Here is a 22,850-nt window from a genome sequence, read left to right as displayed (position 1 = left end):
GCCTCTCTCCATCAGATCAGGCTTCGGAGTAACTGGCTAGAGCATGAATTCAATACTAGTGACATATATAAGCAGTGTACTTTTAGTAGGAAGCTACTCTTTCAGTCTTTCTGTAATACTAGTAATTGGATTTAAACTGTGAATTTATCATATCAGTTCTTACTTGGCCTCATCCTAATACACGAGATCGGAGTTTTAGAGAGACAACATCTGATTTGTTTCAACTCTATAGCAACTAAACTTTAGAATTGAGTAGACACCAAATTCAATCTACAACATCTGAAGAGGTGATAATTTTCCAGTACTATTGAGGTTTTCTGTCAAGGTTGATGTTGTGAGATCCTTCACGTTTGAAGAAATGGCTACAGCAACAAATAATTTCGATGATTCAGCTGAAATTGGTGAGGGAGGTTATGGAAAAGTCTATAAAGGAAATCTAGCTGATGGAGCAACCGTTGCAATCAAACGAGCACATGAACATTCTCTGCAAGGTTCAAATGAATTTTGCACAGAAATAGAATTGCTGTCAAGATTGCATCATCGTAATTTGGTATCTCTGATTGGATATTGTGATGAAGAAGTCGAACAGGTGTGTCTCAATTTTCGAATCATTTTACATATTTTATACTATAGTATTGAAATCCCCCCGCAACCCCATACACATTATGTTACAAAAATATATTGGTAATGTTATACTCCCTGTTGTACTAAATCAACGACAATTAATATGGATCGAAGAGAGTACTAAACATGCTTATGATTAGGGTTTTCCAGTTACCTCAGGTTTGCAAATCTATAATATATGGAAGAGTATCTGCAGACTACAGTAATTTTTGCTCATAGATAATTATATTTTGCAGATGCTGGTGTATGAATTCATGCCAAATGGCACTCTACGTGATCATCTTTCTGGTGAGTAAGCGGGAAGTTGCACATTTTCAAGTTTTCTTACTCCTTCCGATTCAAATTAATTGTCGCAGCTCTAGTACAACTTTAGCACAAGTTACAATTAATTTGGGTCGGAGGGAGTAACTTATTTTCTCCCCATATAGCCATCTTTGTGTATGTTGAAGTCGATCATGATCCCAGCCCGTCTCCCAGAATTTATAATTCTTGTGTTTAGCAGTGATGTGTGTTGGTATATTATGTTCTTTTGTTTGATCATCGATAAAATCAAAGTGTGTAATTCTTCAACTTGTGTTGGATGTCAAGCACCTAATCTCATTTAACACTTTCCGCAGCAACTTGTAAAAGACCTCTTAACTTTGTTCAGCGGTTGCATATTGCGTTGGGCGCTGCAAAGGGAATCCTCTATCTACACACCGAGGCAGATCCTCCTATATTTCACCGTGATGTTAAGACCACCAACATTCTACTGGACTCCAAGTTCGTAGCGAAAGTGGCCGACTTTGGTCTTTCAAAGCTTGCTCCGATCCCGGATGTTGAAGGAACATTGCCAGAACATATCTCCACTGTTGTTAAGGGCACTCCAGTAAGTCTTATTACACCTAACAATGTAGCAAGATCTGCACCCACTATGATCTAATTACTGATGTTCCATGCAATACAATAGGAAATAGCCGAGCCTACTACTTATTCAACTTTTACTGTGCTAGTTGGGCTCATCTTATCCATCATGTTTCTTTTGGCAGGGCTATCTTGATCCAGAATACTTCCTAACTAATAAATTGACAGAAAAAAGCGATGTTTATAGCTTTGGTGTTGTGCTGCTTGAACTATTGACCGGGATGAAGCCAATCCAGTTCGGTAAAAACATCGTTAGAGAGGTACGGAGGTTCCCACCCTGACCCGTATCTAAATTTACAGTTCAATCAACTGTTCGCAGGTCACAAACAGGGTAGATAGTACTCCATCCGTACACTAATATAAGAGCGTTTAGATCACTATAGTAGTGATCTAAACGCTCTTATATTAGTTTACAGAGGGAGTATAGTGATCTAACTGCTCTTATATTTGTGTACGGAGGGAGTACTAAATCTTTGCTTTGGAGTCTTTTTTGACAGTTCAGTAAGAGTGTTATTAATTCAGTAGAACTTTACTGCTGAACTATTTAACCTGATCCTCAATGTAGGTAAAGGCGGCTTACCAATCAGGAGACGTTTCCGGAATCGTCGACAGCCGAATGTCGTGGTGCCCTCGAGAATTCGCCACGAAGTTCCTCTCACTGGCCCTGAAGTGCTGCCAGGACGAGAGCGACGCGAGGCCTTACATGGCCAACATCGTCAGGGAACTCGACGACATCCGTAGCGCTCTGCCTGAAGGAGAAGATCTCCTGTCTGTGACCTCCATGGAGACGGGCTCCTTGGCCACCCTAACTCAATCTACATCGAACTCCTTCATAACGACCACCGGAGAGCATTTCGACTCGTCCCATGCCTCCGGCAGCGGGCTTATGGACAACAGCGTCCCTTCCAGGATGTCGGTGACTCCTCGTTAGTGCTGTCGCGCTCTTTGCATTGTAAATGGGTGTGGAGGACAGTTCCTGCCGGGCGATTTCTTCTTATGTACATGTTGAAATGGGTGTGTTGTTGTTGATGATGTGTGTGTGTGTGTTTGATGATCAGGGGTTTGACTATCATGGGAGGTGTATTTGGCAGACACTGTTGGCGAGTGCAAAATGATGAATGCTAACTGGGGTAATTCTTTTCAGCTAAGGTTATATTGGCTGGAAACTCAATTGATTTTTCGGAGGCCTGGCTAACCATATTGGTTACATTTACACTGTAACATTGAGGCTGACAAAAATGAACACCCAAAACAGCTTACCTTGTAAAACTGCAAACCCAGAGTCTGCATACCAACACTTGAAAGTTAATATATAGGCTAAGGGCAAATACTGTATATATCAGCTTCTCAAACTATTTCCACGAGAAAATCAAACCAATTCCACTCGAGCTAAACTACTCTCAGGAGGAGGTCGACAAGACCGCGATAACCAACGCATACTGCTTTTTTACACTAAGGCAAACTTCTCAGACCCCAACTCCTGTCGGCTAAACAACATCTCGTGTCACCCAGACATGTCGAAGCTTTCGCCCGTCCGGTACTGGAAGAACTGGTCGATTCCTGCAAAAAAATCAACATCATATCAGATTCAGTAGGCCTCCATAGAGCTATACTGTCTACTGAAGAAATGGTGTTTCCTGAACATACTTGGATTCGACATAACGTTCTCGTAGAAGGACATCTGGCCCAGACCGCCCGACGGTCTCGGGCCATTGTCATTGCTGGACCCATACATCGGACCGCGGACCTGCTCACGCTCTGCTGCGTCAAAGTGACGGTGCATCTCCGAGATCCTCTCGGGGTTGTGAGCTCTCACAGCCATGCCCTGCTGCTGTGACCCGTCTGATCTAGGCTTCTTGTCGGTCGGGGAATCCTCGTCTCCCTCGGCCTCCGATTCGGTGTTACTTGGTAGAGAAGAGGCTGCCTGCTTCCGCTTCGAGCGTGCACGTCTGTTCTGGAACCAGTTGTAGACATTGGTCTCTGAAATCTGTCCGTGCTGCGAGAGCTCGGCTGTGATATCCTTTATCTTTTGCTTGCTTGGTGTTCCATTTCCTTGGTCAAAAATGCTCTCGAGGATCTGCAGCTGCATCTGGGTCGGTGTCCATCGCTGCCTCGCTGTGATCTTGTGGCCTCCGTGAACCATTAGAGGATCACAGTACAGATTACCAAGCCTCATACCTGAAAACAGAAGTGAAATCTCAGTTTTGACTACAGAAAAAACTAACTGTTGTTGGGAAACTAACTGTTCTATCGACAACACCAGTAGAATAGACCAAACCAAAAAATTGAGAATGGGCAGACCCGCACACTGTGTTTCAGGAGCATATCTAAAATAACTCTTGTCACAGGTCTCTGTTTTCAGAGTTTACCATAAAGCACAATCTTTTAGTGGTACTAGATGAATTATTAAAAAAAACTAGGATGGTAGAAAAAATATTGCAAGGCTGTCAGGAAGTTCACAGATGTTGCTAACTGGAAAGAAGAAAAACATGCTTAAGTTTTGAAGGAATCTAGTTAGTTGACTTGAGAATAAAGTATCAACTAATGTTTCACTGCGATATGGACAAGTGTGCAAATCGTATGTGAGTGATAAAATTATTGGAGTGGCAGAATAAGAATTAGTGTTGGGCCCAGTAGAAAGATAATAAGTAACATGCTATCAGATTCCTGCATGTCAAGCTTACATTCTATAGAATGGCAGAAGATCGCGGAACAAAATGGTGGAGCACATGGGAACATGGCACAAATCATAAATGGCCACATGACAATCTTGGGTCCCTATTTCATTTATTTTGCAGCGTTTAAGGTCCTCTCTGGATCTTAATGTAATGTTCCCACAGTGCCACTGACAAAACTTAACACATACTGCCCACGCCCCATGGTGACTGATCATACAGTTTTGTACAGTGTGGCATAAACCACAAGGTCATAGCCATGAATATAACCTAGAGCAAATAAATTCTTCCAGTGCATGGAGTGAGCCCAGCCTGTTGTTAACTTCATAACAAGTCATCAAATTGATGATCTGGCACTTTCTTGTACTATTTACGCAAATAACTGAAGAATTTATACTTTCACAGGGAGCATGGAAATAACAAATGCAAAGAGTATGGTTTCGCAACAAGCTGTGCGGTAAATTCTTCAGTTATTTAGGCAAGAAAAAGCTGGCAAAGCCAGTTAGTAAGACCTCAGAAAACAGAATTAATTACAAATACAATGCAGTGCTGTAGTTGTAAGAGGGGCAAAGAAGCTAAGAGCCCTGCCCTCTCAACGGCTAGTCTTAGTTGGCAGCTGTGTTCTTTGCCCTTTTCGTTCTTCTTTCTTGCAGTTATGTATTTATAGTAGGGTTTTTCGTAGTTGAGCTTTTGCTCTTGTTGGTCTGCGCCACCAAATGGAGTGTTGCTTGCAAGTTACAATTTAGGTTAGTAAGGGAATGCTTTCAATGGCCTGACAACACAATCTCTCAAATGTCTTGTTACACTAATCAAGAGGATGTCTGTAGCTATCTTCAGGAGTGATGAGTATGCTAAGCAAATAAGACACATTAACAGTACCCTGCATAATTAATGATAGAAAACGACACACCATGAACCACATCTTACTACCGGTCGGTCCCTTGCATTAGCGTCACAGTCATCAACCGATCTACTTATAACAACAACAAAATAATCTCAAAGGATGATGCATAGCCGCAACTAAGCACCTACTTAGCATGGACAAAGTGAAATGGTACTGTCATGTGTCACCACCAGTCAAAAACAACTGACTGAACAATGATATGAACATTAACAAGAACAGCAATGGAATGTGTGGGACTTGCTCATGCATGAACTGACAAACAGCTAAAAGCAGTATTCTCACCGAGAAAATTGGTGAAATGGATAAAAAGATCCTAATCATACTACTCATTCCATCAGCACATAACAAAGTATGGTACTTCTACAGATCCGACAAAGCCCACAACATCTGAATTTTATTCAGAAAGAAACAAGGCTGCGCCCTTAAAAGAAAAGAACAGCACTTGAGAGAGAGAGAGACTTTTACTCGCTTTATTTACGCAGAAAGAAAAGAGTAGATGGAGCCGTCAAGCATGTGCGTGCAGTTGGGTACCTGCAATGGAGTCCTGGTGCGCGGTGAGGGCGCGGTGCATCTCGACGAGCTGCTCGCAGATGGTGGCGTAGATGGAGATCTGCTTCCGGAGCACCTCCATCTGCTCGTCCGTCATCACCTTGACGTACCCCAGCGCCTCGCCCCTCTCCTCCGCCGGCTCGCCGGCCGCCGCCGCCGCCGCCGCGGCGGCGGAGGCCTTGTCCCACTCCATGGTCAGCCCGCTCACTCGCAAAAAAAGGAGGCACACAGGCTGGCTCTGGGGAGGAAAGAGGCAGGAAGGATGGGATTTTTGGAAAGAAAGAAAAGGACGGGATCCTGGTGCCGTGGAAACGGAAGGAAATCCGCTCGGCCGATCCCGAATCCCGGCTGTGGCGGGGCGGTGGAGGCTCGCGAAAGGAAAGAGCAAGATGGATACGGCGCCTTTCCCAGTTTTCCTCCAGCCGTCTGGGGTATGTGCGTACGTGATTGTTGGGAACGAAGTGTGCTGCCGGGGGAGAACTTTGGCGGAGGCGCGGGTGGGGCTCGGGGACGGGGCCGGAGGTGCTGGCGGAGGCAGCTCTGGGGCCGGCGCGGGTGGAGCTCGGGGGGCGGGGCGTGGGGCGCAGGATTGTGGGTGGGCGCGGGCCGGAGTTTGGGCTCGGGGTGGAGCCGCCGGAAGGAAACAGGTCTGCCTACTGCAAGAAGAAGTGCGAGGGAATGGAGAAAGAAGAGGAGGTGTCTGCGACAGAGGAGCCGAAGAAGAAGAAGAAGGGGCAGAAGAAAAAGCCGACAGCTCGTGCCAAGGCTTGCAGCTTTGGATTGGGAAAAGCTGGACAGAGAAACCAGGCAGGGAACTATACTCTAGTAGTACTACTCTGGCTCTCTCTCTCTCCCTGGCTATTTTGTCTTGGAGGTAGTGGCACTGGCTCAGGCTCAGCACTCACTCGCCTCCTCGCAGTGCTGCCGCTGGCTTCAAGAACGCCATGGCCATCCCATGCACGGCCGAGAGAATTAATTTGATTTAATTTCTACTGGTGTTTCTTCAGCTTAATTTGCTCTGCCGGTTCTTGCCTGGTCAAGGCAAGATGCAGGTGGGGAGATAAAAGACGGTTTCCATTTCAAATGAGGTGTGTGTGTCAGGGACGAGGATCCCTGCCGTGGCCAAGCCTACCTTTGAGTCACTGACACACGGGTCCCACAAAGCATGGGGCCCACCTGTCAGTGACTCAAAGGCAGGGTATGGCAGGGATTGCAAAGTCAGAGGATCCACGTCTGTGTGTGTGTCAGTGGATAGGGGAAGGGGGGAGGAGGAGGAGTAGAAGGGAAGCGTGGAGAGGAGTGCGTGAAGGGAGGGGAAGGAAGAATGATGATGGCGTGGGCATGTGGATGTGTGGGGGACGAACGAAAAAGCTCACGACCAAGACGACTCCACTCCACTCCACTCGCCGGCCGCTGTTGCTTGTCTCGTTCGCCTCCATTATTTATACTCGTACATACGTGTTCGTATATTTACTGGTACCGATTATTCTTGTAGTGTAGCGCCGGACGAAACGCGCCCGTTAGGCCGAATGGGCTTGCGCATTTCCGCGTCGAGTTAAAACGCATCATATTCCGATCGGTGTGTTCGTCAACGCCGGCGGAGAATATTAGCCGCGTGCGTGCATGGCCACGTACGTGGTGCAGTCGAGTTAAAACGCATCATAGTCTGGATTCTGCCATTTGGGTCAGGCTGGTCACAATGGGCAAGAACATAGTCTAGTAACTTACACACTTCCCTAGACTACTACCTTCACAGTGGGTAGGAACATCTATATAGTGTCATACAACAATGTATTTATTAGGTTATATACTCATTGTTTCTTGGAGTGTGTGATGTTCCGGTAACTTAGGCTGGTTACAATGGGGAGAAACTTAGGAGTAACATCACACACTCCAATATAACTTTGCTTATGTGGCACATATTTAATGAAGAGAGAGGTGCTTGTGGTAACTAGCTAAGTTACCGGAACATCACACACTCCAAGAAACAATAAGTCTATAACCTAATAAATACATCTTTGCATGATACTACATAGATGTTCCTACCCACTATGGAGGTAGTAGCATAGTCTAGGGAAGTGTGTAAGTTACTAGCTTATGTTCTTGCCCATTGTGACCAGCCTTAGCTAGTTACCGCAAGCACATCTCTCTTCATTAAATATGTGATACATAAGCAAAGTTGTATTGGAGTGTGTGATGTTACTCCTAAGTTCCTCCCCATTGTGACCAGCCTCAGTCAAAGGGGTCTTGTCCGGCAGGCAATGCGCCCAACCGACGAATGCATTTCGTCCAACCGACTTATTTTTCATGCATATATCTTTAAACCAAAAACAAACTATGCATATTTACAACCAAATAAAAATCACATAGTACCACAAATAATAAATACTTCCTTCGTTCCTAAATACAAGTTTTTTTAGACATTTCAAATAGACTACAACATACGGATATATGTAGACGTATTTTAGAGCGTAGGTTCAATGTAGTCACTTATAGAATCTCTAAAAAAAGACTTATTTCAAAATGGGGGGAGTATTTCACAACTAAATAAAGTCATAAAGTTTACAATCAAATTGAAGTTGTCACAAATACATCGAAAGGAATTGAACCGATACATCTAGTGGTTGCCAAGGTGAATCAACATGTGCTCAAACCAGATCATCTTGAAGTTGAATGTGAGTTGTCAATCACGCATTTCATGATGAAATTGGATGAACGGGCCAAACGTTGTCGGTTCTTGATGCTCGGGCACAACATTTTTACCCTAAAATTCAAACCCTTAGTCGTAGATGTTGTCGTCGAATAATGTTCATAGATAATATGATCATAAATTCATAATTCATCGGATCTCAACAAACACACCGCAAAAGAATATTACATCGGATAGAACTCCAAGAACATCAAGGAGAACATGGCATTGAAGATCATAGAGAGAGAAGTAGCCATCTAGCTACTAGCTATGGACACGTAGGTTTGTGGTAAACTACTCACGCTTCATCGGAAGGGCAATAGAGTTGATATAGATGCCCTCCATGATCGAATCCCCCTCCGATAGGATGCCGGAAAAGGCTCCAACATGGGATCTCACGGGAACAGAGGCTTGCGACGGTGGAAAAGTATTTTGATGGACGCTTCTGGTCGTTTGGGAATATTTAGGAATTTATAGAGCAAAAATAGGATTGGAGGAGTTCCATGGGGCCCACAAGTCAGGGGCGCGCCCTGAGGACTTGTGGAGTCCTCAGGACTCTTCTGCCCCCCCCCTCTCCAAGCTTCAAGCTTCTTGGATATCTTCTGGTCCAAGAAAAACGAAAGTTTTATTTTGTTTGGACTCCGTTTGATATTCCTTTTCTGTAAAACTCAAAAATAAGGACAAAACAGAAACTGGCACTAGGCTCTAGATTAATAAGTTAGTCCCAAAAATAATATAAAATAGCATATAAAACATCCAAAACAGATATTCCGTTTGGAGTCCGTTTAATATTCCTTTTCTGTGAAACTCAAAAACAGGGACAAAACAGAAACTGGCACTGGGCTCTAGATTAATAAGTTAGTCCCAAAAATAATATAAAATAGCATATAAAACATGCAAAACAGATATTCCGTTTGGAGTCCGTTTGATATTCCTTTTCTGCAAAACTCAAAAATAAGGAAAAAAACAGAAACTGATACTGGGCTCTAGATTAATAAGTTAGTCCCAAAAATAATATAAAATAGCATATAAAACATCCAAAACAGATAATATAATAGCATTGGACAATTAAAAAATTATAGATGCGTTGGAGACGTATCACCATGTCAAAAAAATAGAACCAAATCCCAAGATTTTATGAAGTCACTATTTCAAGTATGGCAGTGCAAGCTTTCACATGCCTGGTTGTCGGTGTTCTGGGAACGGGGGCCCCCAGATTTGCCTGCCTGCGGCCTACGACGTGGCTCTATGAGCAGGCCCGAACGGCCCATCTTCACCAACAAGCACCCAAGACCCTCGCGAGGGGCCAAGCCTCGCGAGGCGGACGACACAAGACCTCCTCGGGAGCGCCCTCACCAGGCTGGCTCGCGAGGGGCGGAGAGTTCAAGGCAAGGCAAACCTCGCGAGGTTTCAATGACGTGAGCCATGACGATTAAGATCAGGCGGGCGCCAGCGCATGGTGTCCTTGTTTCCTCTTTGGTGCTAAGGAAGCAAGCACAGACGCGGAGTACCGAGGCATCAAGCAAAGGTTTCCATATCAGTGCAACGAGACCAAGACCAGCAAGATGGCAAGACGAAGGTCACCATGGAGCCCAAGGCGGCGTCACCACCAGAGCCTTTTGTAGGCGAAGACTGCTTTTGTCAGGATAAGTTGTACTAGTTGTCCCCTTTCAAATTGACCGTTGTCGTCTCCCTTCCCGCTCAATATTTGGGGAGAGGAACAGGGCCTCTATAAATAGGACTAGCCACCACCATAGCTAGGGGATGAGATCCGAACAACCACAAGTTCACCAAGCACAAGAACACCTCTCCTCAGGAGGTTGTTCTTCCCCTTGTACTGTTCATCCTCAGCCCAAGAGGCAATCCACCACACCACACTTGAGTAGGGTACTACACCACACTTGAGTAGGGTATCCTCAGCCCGAACCAGTATAAATCTTGTGTTCTTTGTGTTGCGAGTTCGTCGAGTTAGCCCTTGAGATCTTAGCGAAGTTAGGACGTGGATCGGTAGGGGGAGATCTTCACGCGCACCCCAGTGTTCGAACCTTAAGGATTTTGCCGGAACCCGAGATCCGACATTTGGCGCGCCAGGTAGGGGTGCGTCGTAGCTTTCCTTTCGTCGACCTATGCTCCGCCGCCACCTCGCTTCGCCCTCATGGCAGGTTGTCGGTGTCCTAGCCTTGGCCCCCGCCCTACGGCAGGTGCAGTGGTCGCCCAAGTTCAAACCGGAGATGCCACCGCGCTACGACGGCGCGGCGGACCCGTCGGCTTTTCTGCTAGCGTATGAGGAGGACGTCCTCAAGGCCAGGGGAGACGATAAGGTCATGGCCAACTGGCTTCCCATGGCCCTCACTGGCGCACCGCGCGCCTGGCTACTCAACCTCCCCGAATCCATGGTGGCATCTTGGCAGGAGCTGCGCGGCCTCTTCACTGCGCGCTACGCGGCGCCGGCGCACCACGCGGTCGCGGCCCTCCTAGACGGCTCGCAAGCACTGCCTTCAGATCGTCATGTCAAGCCGTTCCTTCGCCAAATTGGCACCGCTTCCAGGCGCTCGGGGGCCCCGCCGGGCTGGGACGCGCCCGAGGCCAATCTCACCTTAGACGCAGGGGACCACCCCGCCTCTACCGTCGGCTCGGGCATGCTTCCCATGCTTTGCACGCCCATCATCTGTAACGTGGCCGTCACCAAGACCCTCATCGACGGCGACGCCGGCCTCAACGTGCTCTCCGTGGAGGCCTTCGGCCTTTTGCACATACCGCTCGAGCGGCTCCGCCTCAGCAAGTCCTTCTTAGGGGTTGGCGGTGGCACCGCCCACTCCCTGGTTTAGATCCGCCTCCCTGTCACCTTCGGCACGCGCGGCAACTACCGCACCGAGCTGGTCGACTTCGACATCACCCGCATCGGCCTCCCTTACAACGCCATCCTCGGGTACCCAGCTTTGGCCCAGTTCATGGCAGCAACCCATCCGGCTTACAACCTCTTGAAGATGCCAGGGAGCAAGGGTGTCCTCACCATCAAGGGGGACGCCAAGGAGGCCCTGGCGGCGCTCAAGCTTGCCCTCAAGACCGCCTCCGCGGCGCAGCCCGCCGGCGCGGGTGCCTCCAGGGCCAAGGGAGCCGCACCAACCAAGAAGAAACAGTTGTTCACCCAAGACAAGGCAGAAACCAAGCAGGTGCCGGTCGATGAGGACGGGTCCTTGGGAGCCACCTTTACCATAGGTGCCGACCTCGACCCAAGCCAAGAGGAAGCGTTGGTGAATCTCTTGCGCGCAAACAAGGAGATATTCGCATGGGAACCCGAACAGCTGGTGGGGGTCCCGGGAGAGGTGATTCAACATCACTTAAGGGTGTGCCCCAATGTACGCCCTGTGAAGCAGTGGGCGAGACGGCAATCCACGGAGAAGCAGGCCTTCATCGTCCAAGAAACCCGCAAGTTAGAGGCGGCAGGTGCCATTCGCGAGGTTCGGTACCCCAAATGGCTGGCGAACCCCGTCGTTGTGCCAAAGAAAGGCAGGAAGGAGCGACTGTGCGTCGACTTCACCAAGCTCAACAAGGCCTGCCCCCAAGACCCGTTCCCGCTCCCACGCATCGACCAGATCGTCGACTCCACCGCCGAGTGTGACCTGTTGTGCTTCCTGGACGCGTTCTCAGGGTATCACCAGATCAAGATGGCGGTAGAAGATGTAGAGAAGACAGCCTTCCTGACCCCGTGTGGGGTGTACTGCTACACTTGCATCCCTTTTGAACTGCGTAATGCGGGCGCGACCTTTCAGCGGTTGATGCACATCGCCTTAGGGCGGCAGCTCAGGAGAAACACGGAGGCTTATGTTGACGACATTGTGGTGAAGTCTCGGGAGGCGAGAACCTTGATCCAAGATCTGGAGGAGACTTTCACGAGCCTACGTCAGGTGAACTTGCGACTTAACCCAGAAAAGTGCGTGTTTGGTGTCCCTTCCGGCAAGCTGCTGGGTTTCCCCGTATCCCACAGAGGGATCGAGGCGAACCCAGGAAAGATTAAGGCCATTGAAGACATGAGCCCACCGCAGACCCTTAAGGAAATGCAGAAGTTGGCTGGTCGGGTGACTGTGTTGGGGCGCTTCATCTCCAAGCTGGGAGAGCGCGCCCTACCCTTCTTCAAGCTGATGAAGAAGGGCCCATTCGAGTGGACCCCGAAGGTCGACCGAGATTTTCAAGACCTCAAGAGATACTTAACCAGCCCTCCAGTGATGGTGGCGCCACGACCTCTCGAGCCCCTAGTGCTTTATCTTGCCGCCACCCCGTACTCCGCCAGCGCGGCTCTGGTGGCGGTTTGGGAAGAGCACCAAGCCAAAGGCGCGTCGCGCCGAGCTACGCCACCAGCCGAGATGACGCAAGAGCCGTAGCAGCATCAACAGAAGACCAAGCTCGGCAGGACGACGCCGCCGAGGTCCCGACAGGCGATCAAGCATCAGGGGTTCCACTACCTCAGGAGACGCCCCAACTTCCGCATGACACGAGCCTCACCAACGCGCCAGCTCTCGTCGAGCACCCGGTGTATTTCGTCAGCACAGTGTTGCGGGACGCAAGGGCACGATATCCAATGCCTCAGAAGCTCTTACTCGCGCTCTTGGTGGCCTCGCGTAAGTTGCGGCACTACTTCCAGGGCCACCCTATCAAGGTCATCTCAGCCTACCCATTGGAGAGAGTGCTCAGGAGCCCCAACTCTGCTGGAAGGGTCGCTGAGTGGAACATCGAGTTGCAAGCATTCCAGTTGAAGTTCAGCACTACCAGGGTCATCAAGGGAGCCGCACTCGCTGATTTCGTGGCAGAATGGACGGACGCCCCGGTGCTTGAAATAGGCAAAGATCAGTCCCTCTCTCCGGGAAGTGAGGCGCCTGACGACTGGGTCATGTATTTCGATGATGCTTTCGCACACCAGGGCGCGGGGGCTGGAGCGGTGCTCATCTCACCCACTCAGGACAAGCTCTACTACGCTATGCAGCTCTGCTTTCAGCAGGGCGAGAAGGTCTCCAACAACATCGCAGAATACGAAGGCCTCATAGCTGGCATGAAAGCTGCGGCAGCTCTGGGGGTGAAGCTGTTGGGGAACGTAGCAAAAAATCAAAATTTTCCTACGTGTCACCAAGATCTATCTATGGAGAAACCAGCAACGAGGGGAAGGAGAGTGCATCTACATACCCTTGTAGATCGCTATGCGGAAGCGTTCAAGAGAACGGGGTTGAAGGAGTCGTACTCGTCGTGATCCAAATCACCGGAGATCCTAGTGCCGAACGGACGGCACCTCCGCGTTCAACACACGTACAGCCCGGTGACGTCTCCCATACCTTGATCCAACAAGGAGAGAGGGAGAGGTTGAGGAAGACTCCATCCAGCAGTAGCACAACGACATGGTGGTGGTGGAGGAGCGTGGTACTCCAGCAGGGCTTCGCCAAGCACTACGAGAGACGAGGAGGAAGAGGGGTAGGGCTGCGCCAAGAAGGAGAGGAACTCGTGTGTATGGGCAGCCCAAACCTCAAGTATATATAGGGGGAGGGGAGGGGCTGCGCCCCTACCTAGGGTTCCCTCCCTAGGGGTGGCGGCAGCCCCCCAGATCCCATCTGGGTGGCGGCCACAAGGGGGAGAGGGGGAGGCGCACCTGGGGTGGGCCTTAGGGCCCATCTGCCCTAGGGTTTGCCCCCCTTCCCTCTTGGAGGCGCCTTGGGCCTTGGTGGGGGGCACCAGCCCAACTGGGGCTGGTCCCCTCCCACACTTGGCCCATGAAGCCCTCCGGGGCTGGTGGCCCCACTTGGTGGACCCCCAGACCCCTCCGGTGGTCCCGGTACACTACCGGTAAAACCCGAAACTTTTCCAGTGACCAAAACAGGACTTCCCATATATAAATCTTTACCTCCGGACCATTCCGGAACTCCTCGTGACATCCGGGATCTCATCCGGGACTCCGAACAACATCCGGTAACCACGTATATCTATTCCTTATAACCCTAGCGTCATTGAACCTTAAGTGTGTAGACCCTACGGGTTCGGGAACCATGCAGACATGACCGAGACGTTCTCCGGTCAATAACTAACAGCGGGATCTGGATACCCATGTTGGTTCCCACATGTTCCACGATGATCTCATCGGATTAACCACGATGTCGAGGATTCGATCAATCTCGTATACAATTCCCTTTGTCTATCGGTATTGTACTTGCCCGAGATTCGATCGTCGGTATCCCGATACCTTGTTCAATCTCGTTACCGGCAAGTCTCTTTTACTCGTTCCATAACACATCATCCCGTGATCAACTCCTTGATCACATTGTGCACATTATGATGATGTCCTACCGAGTGGGCCCAGAGATACCTCTCCGTTTACACGGAGTGACAAATCCCAGTCTCGATTCGTGCCAACCCAACAGACACTTTTGGAGATACCTGTAGTGTACCTTTATAGCCACCCAGTTACGTTGTGACGTTTGGCACACCCAAAGTATTCCTACGATATCCGGGAGTTGCATAATCTCATGGTCTAAGGAAATGATACTTGATATTAGAAAAGCTTTAGCATACGAACTACATGATCTTTGTGCTAGGCTTAGGATTGGGTCTTGTCCATCACATCATTCTCCCAATGATGTGATCCCGTTATCAACGACATCCAATGTCCATGGTCAGGAAACCATAACCATCTATTGACCAACGAGCTAGTCAACTAGAGGCTTACTAGGGACATGGTGTTGTCTATGTATCCACACATGTATCTGAGTTTCCTATCAATACAATTCTAGCATGGATAATAAACGATTATCATGAACAAGGAAATATAATAACAATCAATTTATTATTGCCTATAGGGCATATTTCCAACAGTCTCCCACTTGCACTAGAGTCAATAATCTAGTTCACATCGCCATGTGATTAACACTCACAGGTCACATCGCCATGTGACCAACATCCAAAGAGTTTACTAGTGTCACTAAACTAGTTCACATCATCATGTGATTAAGACTCAATGAGTTTTGGGTTTGATCATTGTCGGGGGCGATGCTGATTCCCGCCAACACCTATGGGGACAGGGCCCCTTTTCGGTTCGGCGGGGGGCGGAGAGCACACAAAGAGCGGATCAAGGCAGTGCACGCGGGGAGATTTTTACCCAGCTTCGGGCCGCACGGATGCGTAAAACCCTACTGCTGCTTGTTTGTGTATATTGGATTCTTGCTCAGGAGCGATGGACGCTGCCAGACTGAGCGTAAGAGTGTTTCTGGTGTTGAACGAGCCGAGCTGGCCGAGCCTCTGAACTCTCCGACCCTCGGAACCCTTTTTACGTTGCGCTTGGGCCTCCTTTTATACTCAAGGGGTCACCGACAGGGGGCAACGTAGACAAGAAGGGTAAAAATGGAAAAGGATGCGGTAGGTGCAGCTACCGCTACTGTGGATATAGTGCACCCTACCTAACTCTGACGGCAGGGGACAAGGGCATTAAATGCCTGTCCGAGTCTCCTAAACAGTGCAAAAGGTGACCGTTAGGAGTGCCACCGTTTGCCACGATGGGCTTCTCTTCATCTCCGCTTGCCACCACGTACCCCTAGCTGCACGGCCTCCCGCCACGTGCGCTCTGGGAGATCCCAGAGCGACACGTTAGCAGGTGAGCTGGAGCGCGGGCACGCAGTGGGGGGTTTCCCGCGGCAAGCTCCTTGCCGCGGCCGTCGTCTTGTCGCGTCCGGAAGCTTGTCGCTCGCCGGATCTTGCTGGGACGCAGGGCGCGTCGCGGCAAGCTTTCTTGGTATGTCTTGAGTGGCCTTCCCGACAAGCTCCTCTTGCCGGGGTCTTGTCTCTTCCCAGCAAGCTCCTCTTGCCGGGGCCTTGGTTGGCCTTCTCGGCAAGCTCCTCTTACCGGGGCCTCGGTTGGCCTTCCCGGCAAGCTCCTCTTACCGGGGCCTTGGTTTGAGTACTTTGTTCTTGAATGGTCTTCAAGGGAACCACGGAGGGTCCTGGCGGTCACCCGGCAAGCCTTGCCGCGGGGCGCTGCAACTGCCCGTGCACGAGTTCGGGGTAATAGGGTACCCCTACTCTAGTACACCGACAGGAGCCCCCGGGCCTGGGCCATACACGGTGCCGAGCGCTGTTGGGCCAGGCCCAAAACAGTGCACGGCCACGCGCGGCCTAGGTCACGCCGCATCTAACTCTGCTCCTACCGCGCACGCCCAGAATGGCACGCGTCAAACGCGGCGTCGTGGGAGAGATCGTGGGAGTTTGTTCACTTGGAAGGCCGAAACGTCCGCCCCGTCCCTCTTTATAAGCAGGGGAAACAGGGGCATTTCCTCCATCCTCGCCATTCGCTGTTGCAATCTCAGGAGCCTCCGCCGCCCCCCTCCGCTTCCAAAGTCGAAAGAGGGCAGTGCTCCGCTCCCGTCGCCGCCGCCACCACCAGCGCTGTCGATCTCCCCCATCGCCTCCGCCATGCCTCCGAAGCCTGGAAAGGGGAAGGCCACGAAGGCCGCGATCGCGAAAGCTGTGAAGTCGACCGAAGCGCAATGGCTTGAGGCGCTGCGGAAGGAGCGGGCCACTTTCCCCCCCGAGCTCTCCGCGGAGGAGCTGAGGGAGTGGTACTATCTCTTCTGGTCGACGAAGACGCGGGCGCATCCGCGCACAAAGGTACTCTCCGTCGTCGCCTCGCGAGCAGCTCCAGCTAACGGGTATCCTTTCTTCGCCGTGTTCTTCTACTGCGGGCTCTGCCCGCCATTCTCTGATTTCTTCTGTGATATCATGAACACCTACGGACTCCACCTCCTTGATTTCACCCCCAACGCTGTTATGACCATGGCAGTTTTCGCCCATCTATGCGAAAACTTTGTCGGAGTCCACCCCAACGTAGCTCTCTTCCGCCATTTCTTTATGCCTCGTGTCGAGAGAGGGGAACCTCTTGCCGGCGGGATTGCCTGGATCTCGCGGGCCGGCAAGAAGGAGACCTATCTGGAGGGGGAACTCCGCAGCAAGTGGGACGAGTGGAGAGCAGATTGGTGCTGGATTGTAGAAGAGAGCCCGCAGCCGTTCACCGCCCTGCGCCAAGCCTCAGCAGTGCGCGGCAATGACTGGAGCGCTCTGTCCGCGGACGACGACAAGCTGACGATTGCCACTACTCGGATCTTGCGTCTCAGGCTTGCCGGGCTGACTGTGGGAGCTGTCGGCGCAGATTTCCTTCGCCGGCGCATCGCCCCTCTGCAGGCGAGGGGGAGACCTGCCTGGGAATTTGGAGGCCCGGCGGATATAATGAGGTTGCGTCCAGGCCTCAACTTCAATTTCACCGTCCTAGAGTTGGACGGGATGCTTAAGGAGATATTCAAGCATGACCCACAGCATCCCGAGTGGTTTAGGTTGCCGGCAGGTGTCGTTCCTCTGTGCAACAACTCCTGCGCGACCGCATCTGCGCAATGATGCCGTTGTGTGACTCGCACGGGATCGCTCCACCTTGGCAAGAGCCCGCCGGCGACGTCCTGCAGCAGTTCTTTGACAGCCTAGTGGAGGTGGCGGTCAATGCTGACGAGAAGAAGCTCCTCACCTGCGACACCACTGAGCAAGAGATGGAGCGCATCGCCACCAGGGAGGAGGAGGCGGCGGCAGCCGCGGCCGCGGGTGAATTCGGGTTCACCGTGGAGGAAGCGTACGCGGCGTTGGCGATGAGCATTGCCGAACGGGAGCAGCCCGAAGAGGAAGAAGAGCTCGCCGCGCCCGATGCCGAGTCGAACGAGCCCGCCGAGGGTACGAGCGGCCCGCCACCTCCGGGGAGCTTGCCGGGAGTAGGACCCGGAACGCAGCCCCCAGTGCAGCCAAGAAGGCGCCCCAGCAGGATCGGGGATGCAGCAGGGCGGCAAGCTGGTCAACAGCCGCAACGCCGCACGACGCGCTCCACCGCGGCAAGTACGGTCGCCGCGGGGGCGCCTCCCGTCGCAGTGGCAACTGGGGCGGGGTCGTCTCGGGCTGGCGCCGCAGTCCCCGCCAAGCGGCCAAGGGATCCCACCCCTCCACCTCGCCGCGCCGGAAGTGGGCCGAACTTTGACCTCTCCGCGCTCAGCTCCGATGAGGAAGATGAAGAAGAGTAAGATTCCCTTGCTTGTTCTTGTAGTTCTTCAACTTGCTGATCTTGTCTTGCATCGGATCTGATCCACCCTGGGCTCTCCTTTTCAGGACTCTGGCCCAGAGGGCGGCGAAGAGGGCCAAGGCTCAGGTGGTGGTCATTGAGGATGAGCCCACTGCGACGACAGGAGGCGTGTCCGAGACTACTCTGCCGGATCCGGCCATCACTTCGCAGAGCAGCCCCCAGCGCAGCCCCCAGCGTAAGCATATGGTTTACTTTCTGCTTCTGGATGCGCGTGGTTGCTCTTTTTCTCTGTTGACATCCGATCTCTGTTTTGTTTGTGCAGGAGTAGAACAGCTTGATCAGGAGGGTGTGGTGATTTCCTCCGACTCGTCGTCTGCTTCGACTACGCCGCCAAGGGCGGACTCCCCGGCAAGGGAGCGCCCTCCGGTAAGGGAGGAGCCTCCAGCAAGGGAGGAGTCTCCGGCAAGGGACAGCGCTAACGATCCGCCGGTGGTGGAGGCCACGACGGCAGATCCTAGCACAGGTAGCCCTTCTTGCCCGAAACTTTCCTTGTAGTCTTCTGCTGATTTCTCTTCTCGAACACTTGTTTGATTTTTCCTTCTTCTTTGGTCGTCAGACCCACCCTCCACGGATCCGATGGAGACCGAGGCGGGCGGCGAAGAAGACGCGCGCGGCAATACTGATGATGCCGCGGCCACCGAAGAAGGAGCCGGCGCTAATGTGCCCGCCGGCGAAGAGGCCGCCAAGGCTGCCGCCGAGGAAGCTGGCGGGGGATCTGGCGATCGCACTGACGGCCCTGAGGCCGCAGGAGCGTCAGGCGCTGCATCGACCACCGATCCCTCCGCCGCTGCTGCAGCGCCGGGCTCCGAGGAGCCCCAGCCCGGCGCCTATCTGAAGGCTGGCGAGGGTATCTTCATCAAGCTCCCCTGGGCGTCGAGCTCCAGGGCGCCGGTGGAAGGAGAAGCTCTGGATGGGGAGGTGCTTGCCTCCGCCGGGTTGTCGATCGTCGACGCGCCGGGAAGCAGCAGTGAAGAGCCCGAGGAGGAGCGGCTGCTGCGGAGGCTGCTAGCGCTCTACCGCGCCCGCCAAGTCAAGTTGGAGTCTCGGGAAGCGCTTGCCGCGAGGGCGAGCGTGGACATAAAGAAGCGTGCGGAGGAGCTCCGGGGTCTTCGTCAAGAAACTCTCCGGGCCTTGGCGGAGGAGCAGGAGCAGCTTGCCGAGGAACGGAAGGCCTTCCTCCTCGAGAAGACCGAAGCTGAAGAGCAGCAGCGGCTCACCGGCGAGAAGTTGTACGCGCGAGAAGGCGAGCTGACTCAGCAGAAAGTGAACCTCAACAGCCACGAGGAGGAGCTTGCCGCGCGCGAACGGGCACTCGGTGGGACGCTCCAAGAGGCAAAGGATACGGCTGCGGCTGCCGAGGCCGCCAAGAAAGAATTGGAGGCAAAGGTGGCGCAGCTAGAAACTGATCTGAAGGGTGGTGGCGAAGAGCTTGCCGCCCTCAAGCTAGAGCGCGAGAAGGACGCCCTTGCCCACGGTGAGCTACAGGGCCGACTCGCCGAGAGGGGCAAGGAATTGAGCGCCGCCAAGGATTCCAACGCCGATCTGACGCTGAAGCTGGCCACCTTGACGGAGACGTTGGACAGCGCCAGGAAACGGGAGGCAGACTTGAAGAAGGACATCGAGGCCAACGAGGCGCTGCTTGCGAGGGCCGCCGAAACCCAGAATCTTCTCAGAGATACTGTGGAGATCTGGACGGAGGGCCTCGTGGACATTGCTGCAGTCATCAAAGAGGAGCTGGTGCAATTGGGGGTGGAAGGCTTCGGGTACTCCTCCGACGAGAACCTCCAACCCAGCGCCAAGCTCACTTTGTTCTTCAAAGGCGTGGCGGCGGCGCTCCAGCAACTCCGGGAACGGATCCCAAAGCAGTTGGCCGACGAGTCACGCTCGATTTGTGCCGGAGTTCTGGAGAAGGTGCTGGTGAAGGTGGCCTTCCGCAATCCGGGCCTCAACCTCACCAATGTCCTCAGAAAGCTGTCGGCGGACGCTGATCTTGACGCACTTAAGGCCCTCGTCGCACCCATCGTCGATAGGGTGAACGAGGTCAAAAGGGTTGACAGCGGTCGCGTAGATTAGGCCGTCCGTTTTCTTCTTTTCTTGTCGCTGCCAGTCATGTCACGGGAACACTTTATTAGAGGCGCGACAAGTTATTCTTGTAATATAACTCTATCTTAGGCAACAAATAGCTGTGTTACTTCCTTTACTCGATTCTTGGCTTTGTATGGTCCTGCCCTACGCTTTCTAGGGAAACTTGCCGGTGCAGGTACCCTGGCCGCGAGCGCCGAGTGCGGAACTTCAGCAGCCTGCTAGCGGGGTCGCTACCGACAAGCAACCTTGTCACAACTAGTTGCAGCTCACTTAAGTTGTTGAGCGGACTCGAAACAAAGTAAGGGCGCTAGCGGCTCACTTAAGTTGCTGAGCGGACTCGAAGCAAAGTAAGGGCGCTAGCAGCTCACTTAAGTTGTTGAGCGGACTCGAAACGGAGTAAGGGCGCAGCTAGCTGTGAATTGGTTCCTCCGCGCACAGGTTTTCCATACAAAGCACGGTCGTTCAAGGAAAATAACTCAAAAACTGATTGCTCAAGCTTTAGCAACTTAGCTTTTCTGTCGTCTGCTTCCTGGCAAGGAGAAACTCTCTTTTTTTTTTGAACGGCCTGGTCCACACCATTATCCTCTCCTTCCCCCCCGGTAAACCTTGTGGGCGAGGGAACCTTCCTTCTTTTGAGAAAGAGACAGAGAAATAAAACAATGATATGGAGCCTTGGGCTCGTTATCGCTTACCGGGGTCTGGTGCTGCACAAAATGTCAGATAATATATGCGAAAAAGGATCATAGCATAAGGAAACTGACAAGATGTGCGGGGCACATGAACTTTACTAGTGCACGGGGTCTGCGCCCGACTCTGTACAAAGGATTACATGCAACAGCGGCAAGACTTGTACAGAAAGGTGGTTGCCGGACAGGGTCCGACAACCGCGCCTTATGGGTAAAACTTACGAATATGCTCAATGTTCCAGGAGTTGCTCACCGGAATGCCATCTTCGGTCTCAAGGCGGACAACGCCGGGCCTAGTGACTCGTTTCACCCGATAAGGGCCTTCCCACCTCGGCGTCAACTTGTTGGAATTCTTGGCCGACTGAACGCGCCGAAGAACAAGGTCACCTTCCTCGAGACTCCTGGCATTGACTCTGCGGCTATGGTAGTGGCGCAGAGCTTGCTGGTAGCGAGCGGCTCGTGCAGCAGCCTGGAGACGGTCTTCCTCAAGGAGCAGCGCGTCATCTTGCCGCAGCTGCTCTTGCTCGAGCTCATCATAAGCGAGCACTCGAGGTGACCCGTATTCGAGTTCCGTGGGGAGAACTGCCTCCGCTCCATAGACTAGAGCGAAGGGTGTCTGGCCAGTGGCTCGATTTGGCGTCGTCCTGATCGACCAAAGAACCACCGGCAGCTCCTCGATCCAGTTTCTTCCGCACTTGTGTAGCCTGTCGAAAGTTCTGGTCTTGAGGCCTCGCAGCACTTCAGCGTTTGCCCTCTCCGCTTGACCGTTGCTTCTCGGATGAGCAACAGAAGCGAAGCAGACCTTGGCGCCAAGATCTCGGACGTACTGCATGAAGGTGCGGCTCGTAAATTGCGTGCCGTTGTCGGTGATGATCCTATTCGGGATCCCGAAACGGCAAACAATTGACTTGAAGAACTTGACTGCTGACTGTGCTGTCACCTTCCTCACTGGTTCCACTTCCGGCCACTTTGTGAACTTGTCGATTGCAACGTACAAGAACTCAAAGCCCACGACAGCTCGGGGGAAAGGGCCGAGGATGTCGAGCCCCTAGACCGAAAATGGCCAGGATAAAGGGATCGTCTGGAGAGCTTGAGCTGGCTGGTTTATCTGTTTGGAATGGAACTGGCATGCTTCACACTTGGTTACTTGTGCAGTTGCATCCTGGAGGGCTGTCGGCCAGAAGAAGCCTTGTCGGAATGCTTTGCCGACAAGTGCTCTTGCGCCAATGTGGTGACCACATATGCCTCCATGTATTTCTGCCAACAGCTGTTGCCCATCTTCCCGGCGAATGCACTTCAATTTCACACCGTTGAGTCTTATTCTGTACAGTGTGCTGTCGACAAACTTGTACATACTTGACCGCTGGGCTACTTTTTCAGCTTCTTCTTGCTCTTCGGGAAGCTCTCCTGTCTGGAGGAAACGGACAATCTGCTGCGCCCATGCTGGAGCTTGCGGCTCGACAACAAGGACTAAAGGCATATCTATTGCTGCGGGAACATCCGCTTCTACGGCAAGAACCTGTGGTTCTGCCGGAGCGTGTATTCCCCGGCAAGCTTGCCGGAGCAAAACTTGTCGGGAGCGTTTGCTTCGACG

At 52.1% G+C, this 22,850-nt stretch overlaps 2 protein-coding genes across 3 annotated transcripts in view; one reads left to right on the top strand and one right to left on the bottom strand.

The window, feature by feature from the left end:
- The window catches only part of LOC119269399 (probable LRR receptor-like serine/threonine-protein kinase At1g06840), a 13,280-nt gene extending 10,602 nt beyond the window's left edge, over window positions 1-2,678 (top strand). For both annotated transcript variants that reach the window (XM_037551223.1, XM_037551225.1), the window contains exons 15-19: window positions 303-589; window positions 861-912; window positions 1,242-1,492; window positions 1,653-1,787; window positions 2,093-2,678. In XM_037551223.1, the coding sequence (XP_037407120.1) occupies window positions 303-589; window positions 861-912; window positions 1,242-1,492; window positions 1,653-1,787; window positions 2,093-2,458 (1,091 nt within the window). In that variant the 3' untranslated portion in view covers window positions 2,459-2,678. The remainder of the gene's footprint in view (window positions 1-302; window positions 590-860; window positions 913-1,241; window positions 1,493-1,652; window positions 1,788-2,092) is intronic.
- Window positions 2,679-2,812: 134 nt separating this feature from the next.
- Window positions 2,813-7,010, bottom strand: LOC119269400 (WUSCHEL-related homeobox 8-like). The gene is made up of 3 exons (XM_037551226.1): window positions 5,638-7,010; window positions 3,175-3,705; window positions 2,813-3,087 (listed from the first exon to the last, which is right to left on the bottom strand). Exons 1-3 carry the CDS (start codon window positions 5,846-5,848, stop codon window positions 3,032-3,034), a joined length of 798 nt encoding a protein of 265 aa, XP_037407123.1. The 5' UTR covers window positions 5,849-7,010; the 3' UTR covers window positions 2,813-3,031.
- Window positions 7,011-22,850: the final 15,840 nt, after the last annotated feature.

Source organism: Triticum dicoccoides, chromosome 3A, assembly GCF_002162155.2.
Source record: "Triticum dicoccoides isolate Atlit2015 ecotype Zavitan chromosome 3A, WEW_v2.0, whole genome shotgun sequence".
Lineage (NCBI taxonomy): Eukaryota > Viridiplantae > Streptophyta > Magnoliopsida > Poales > Poaceae > Triticum > Triticum dicoccoides.
This window is presented reverse-complemented; position numbering and strand designations above follow the sequence as displayed.

Excerpts from the sequence above, each read along its gene's own strand:
- LOC119269400 (XM_037551226.1), bottom strand. The coding sequence starts at position 5,848 with ATGGAGTGGGACAAGGCCTCCGCCGCCGCGGCGGCGGCGGCGGCGGCC. Across the intron at positions 3,706-5,637 it reads GCACCAGGACTCCATTGCAG|GTATGAGGCTTGGTAATCTG; the intron begins GTACCCAACTGC and ends TTCTGTTTTCAG. Across the intron at positions 3,088-3,174 it reads GAACGTTATGTCGAATCCAA|GAATCGACCAGTTCTTCCAG; the intron begins GTATGTTCAGGA and ends ATTTTTTTGCAG.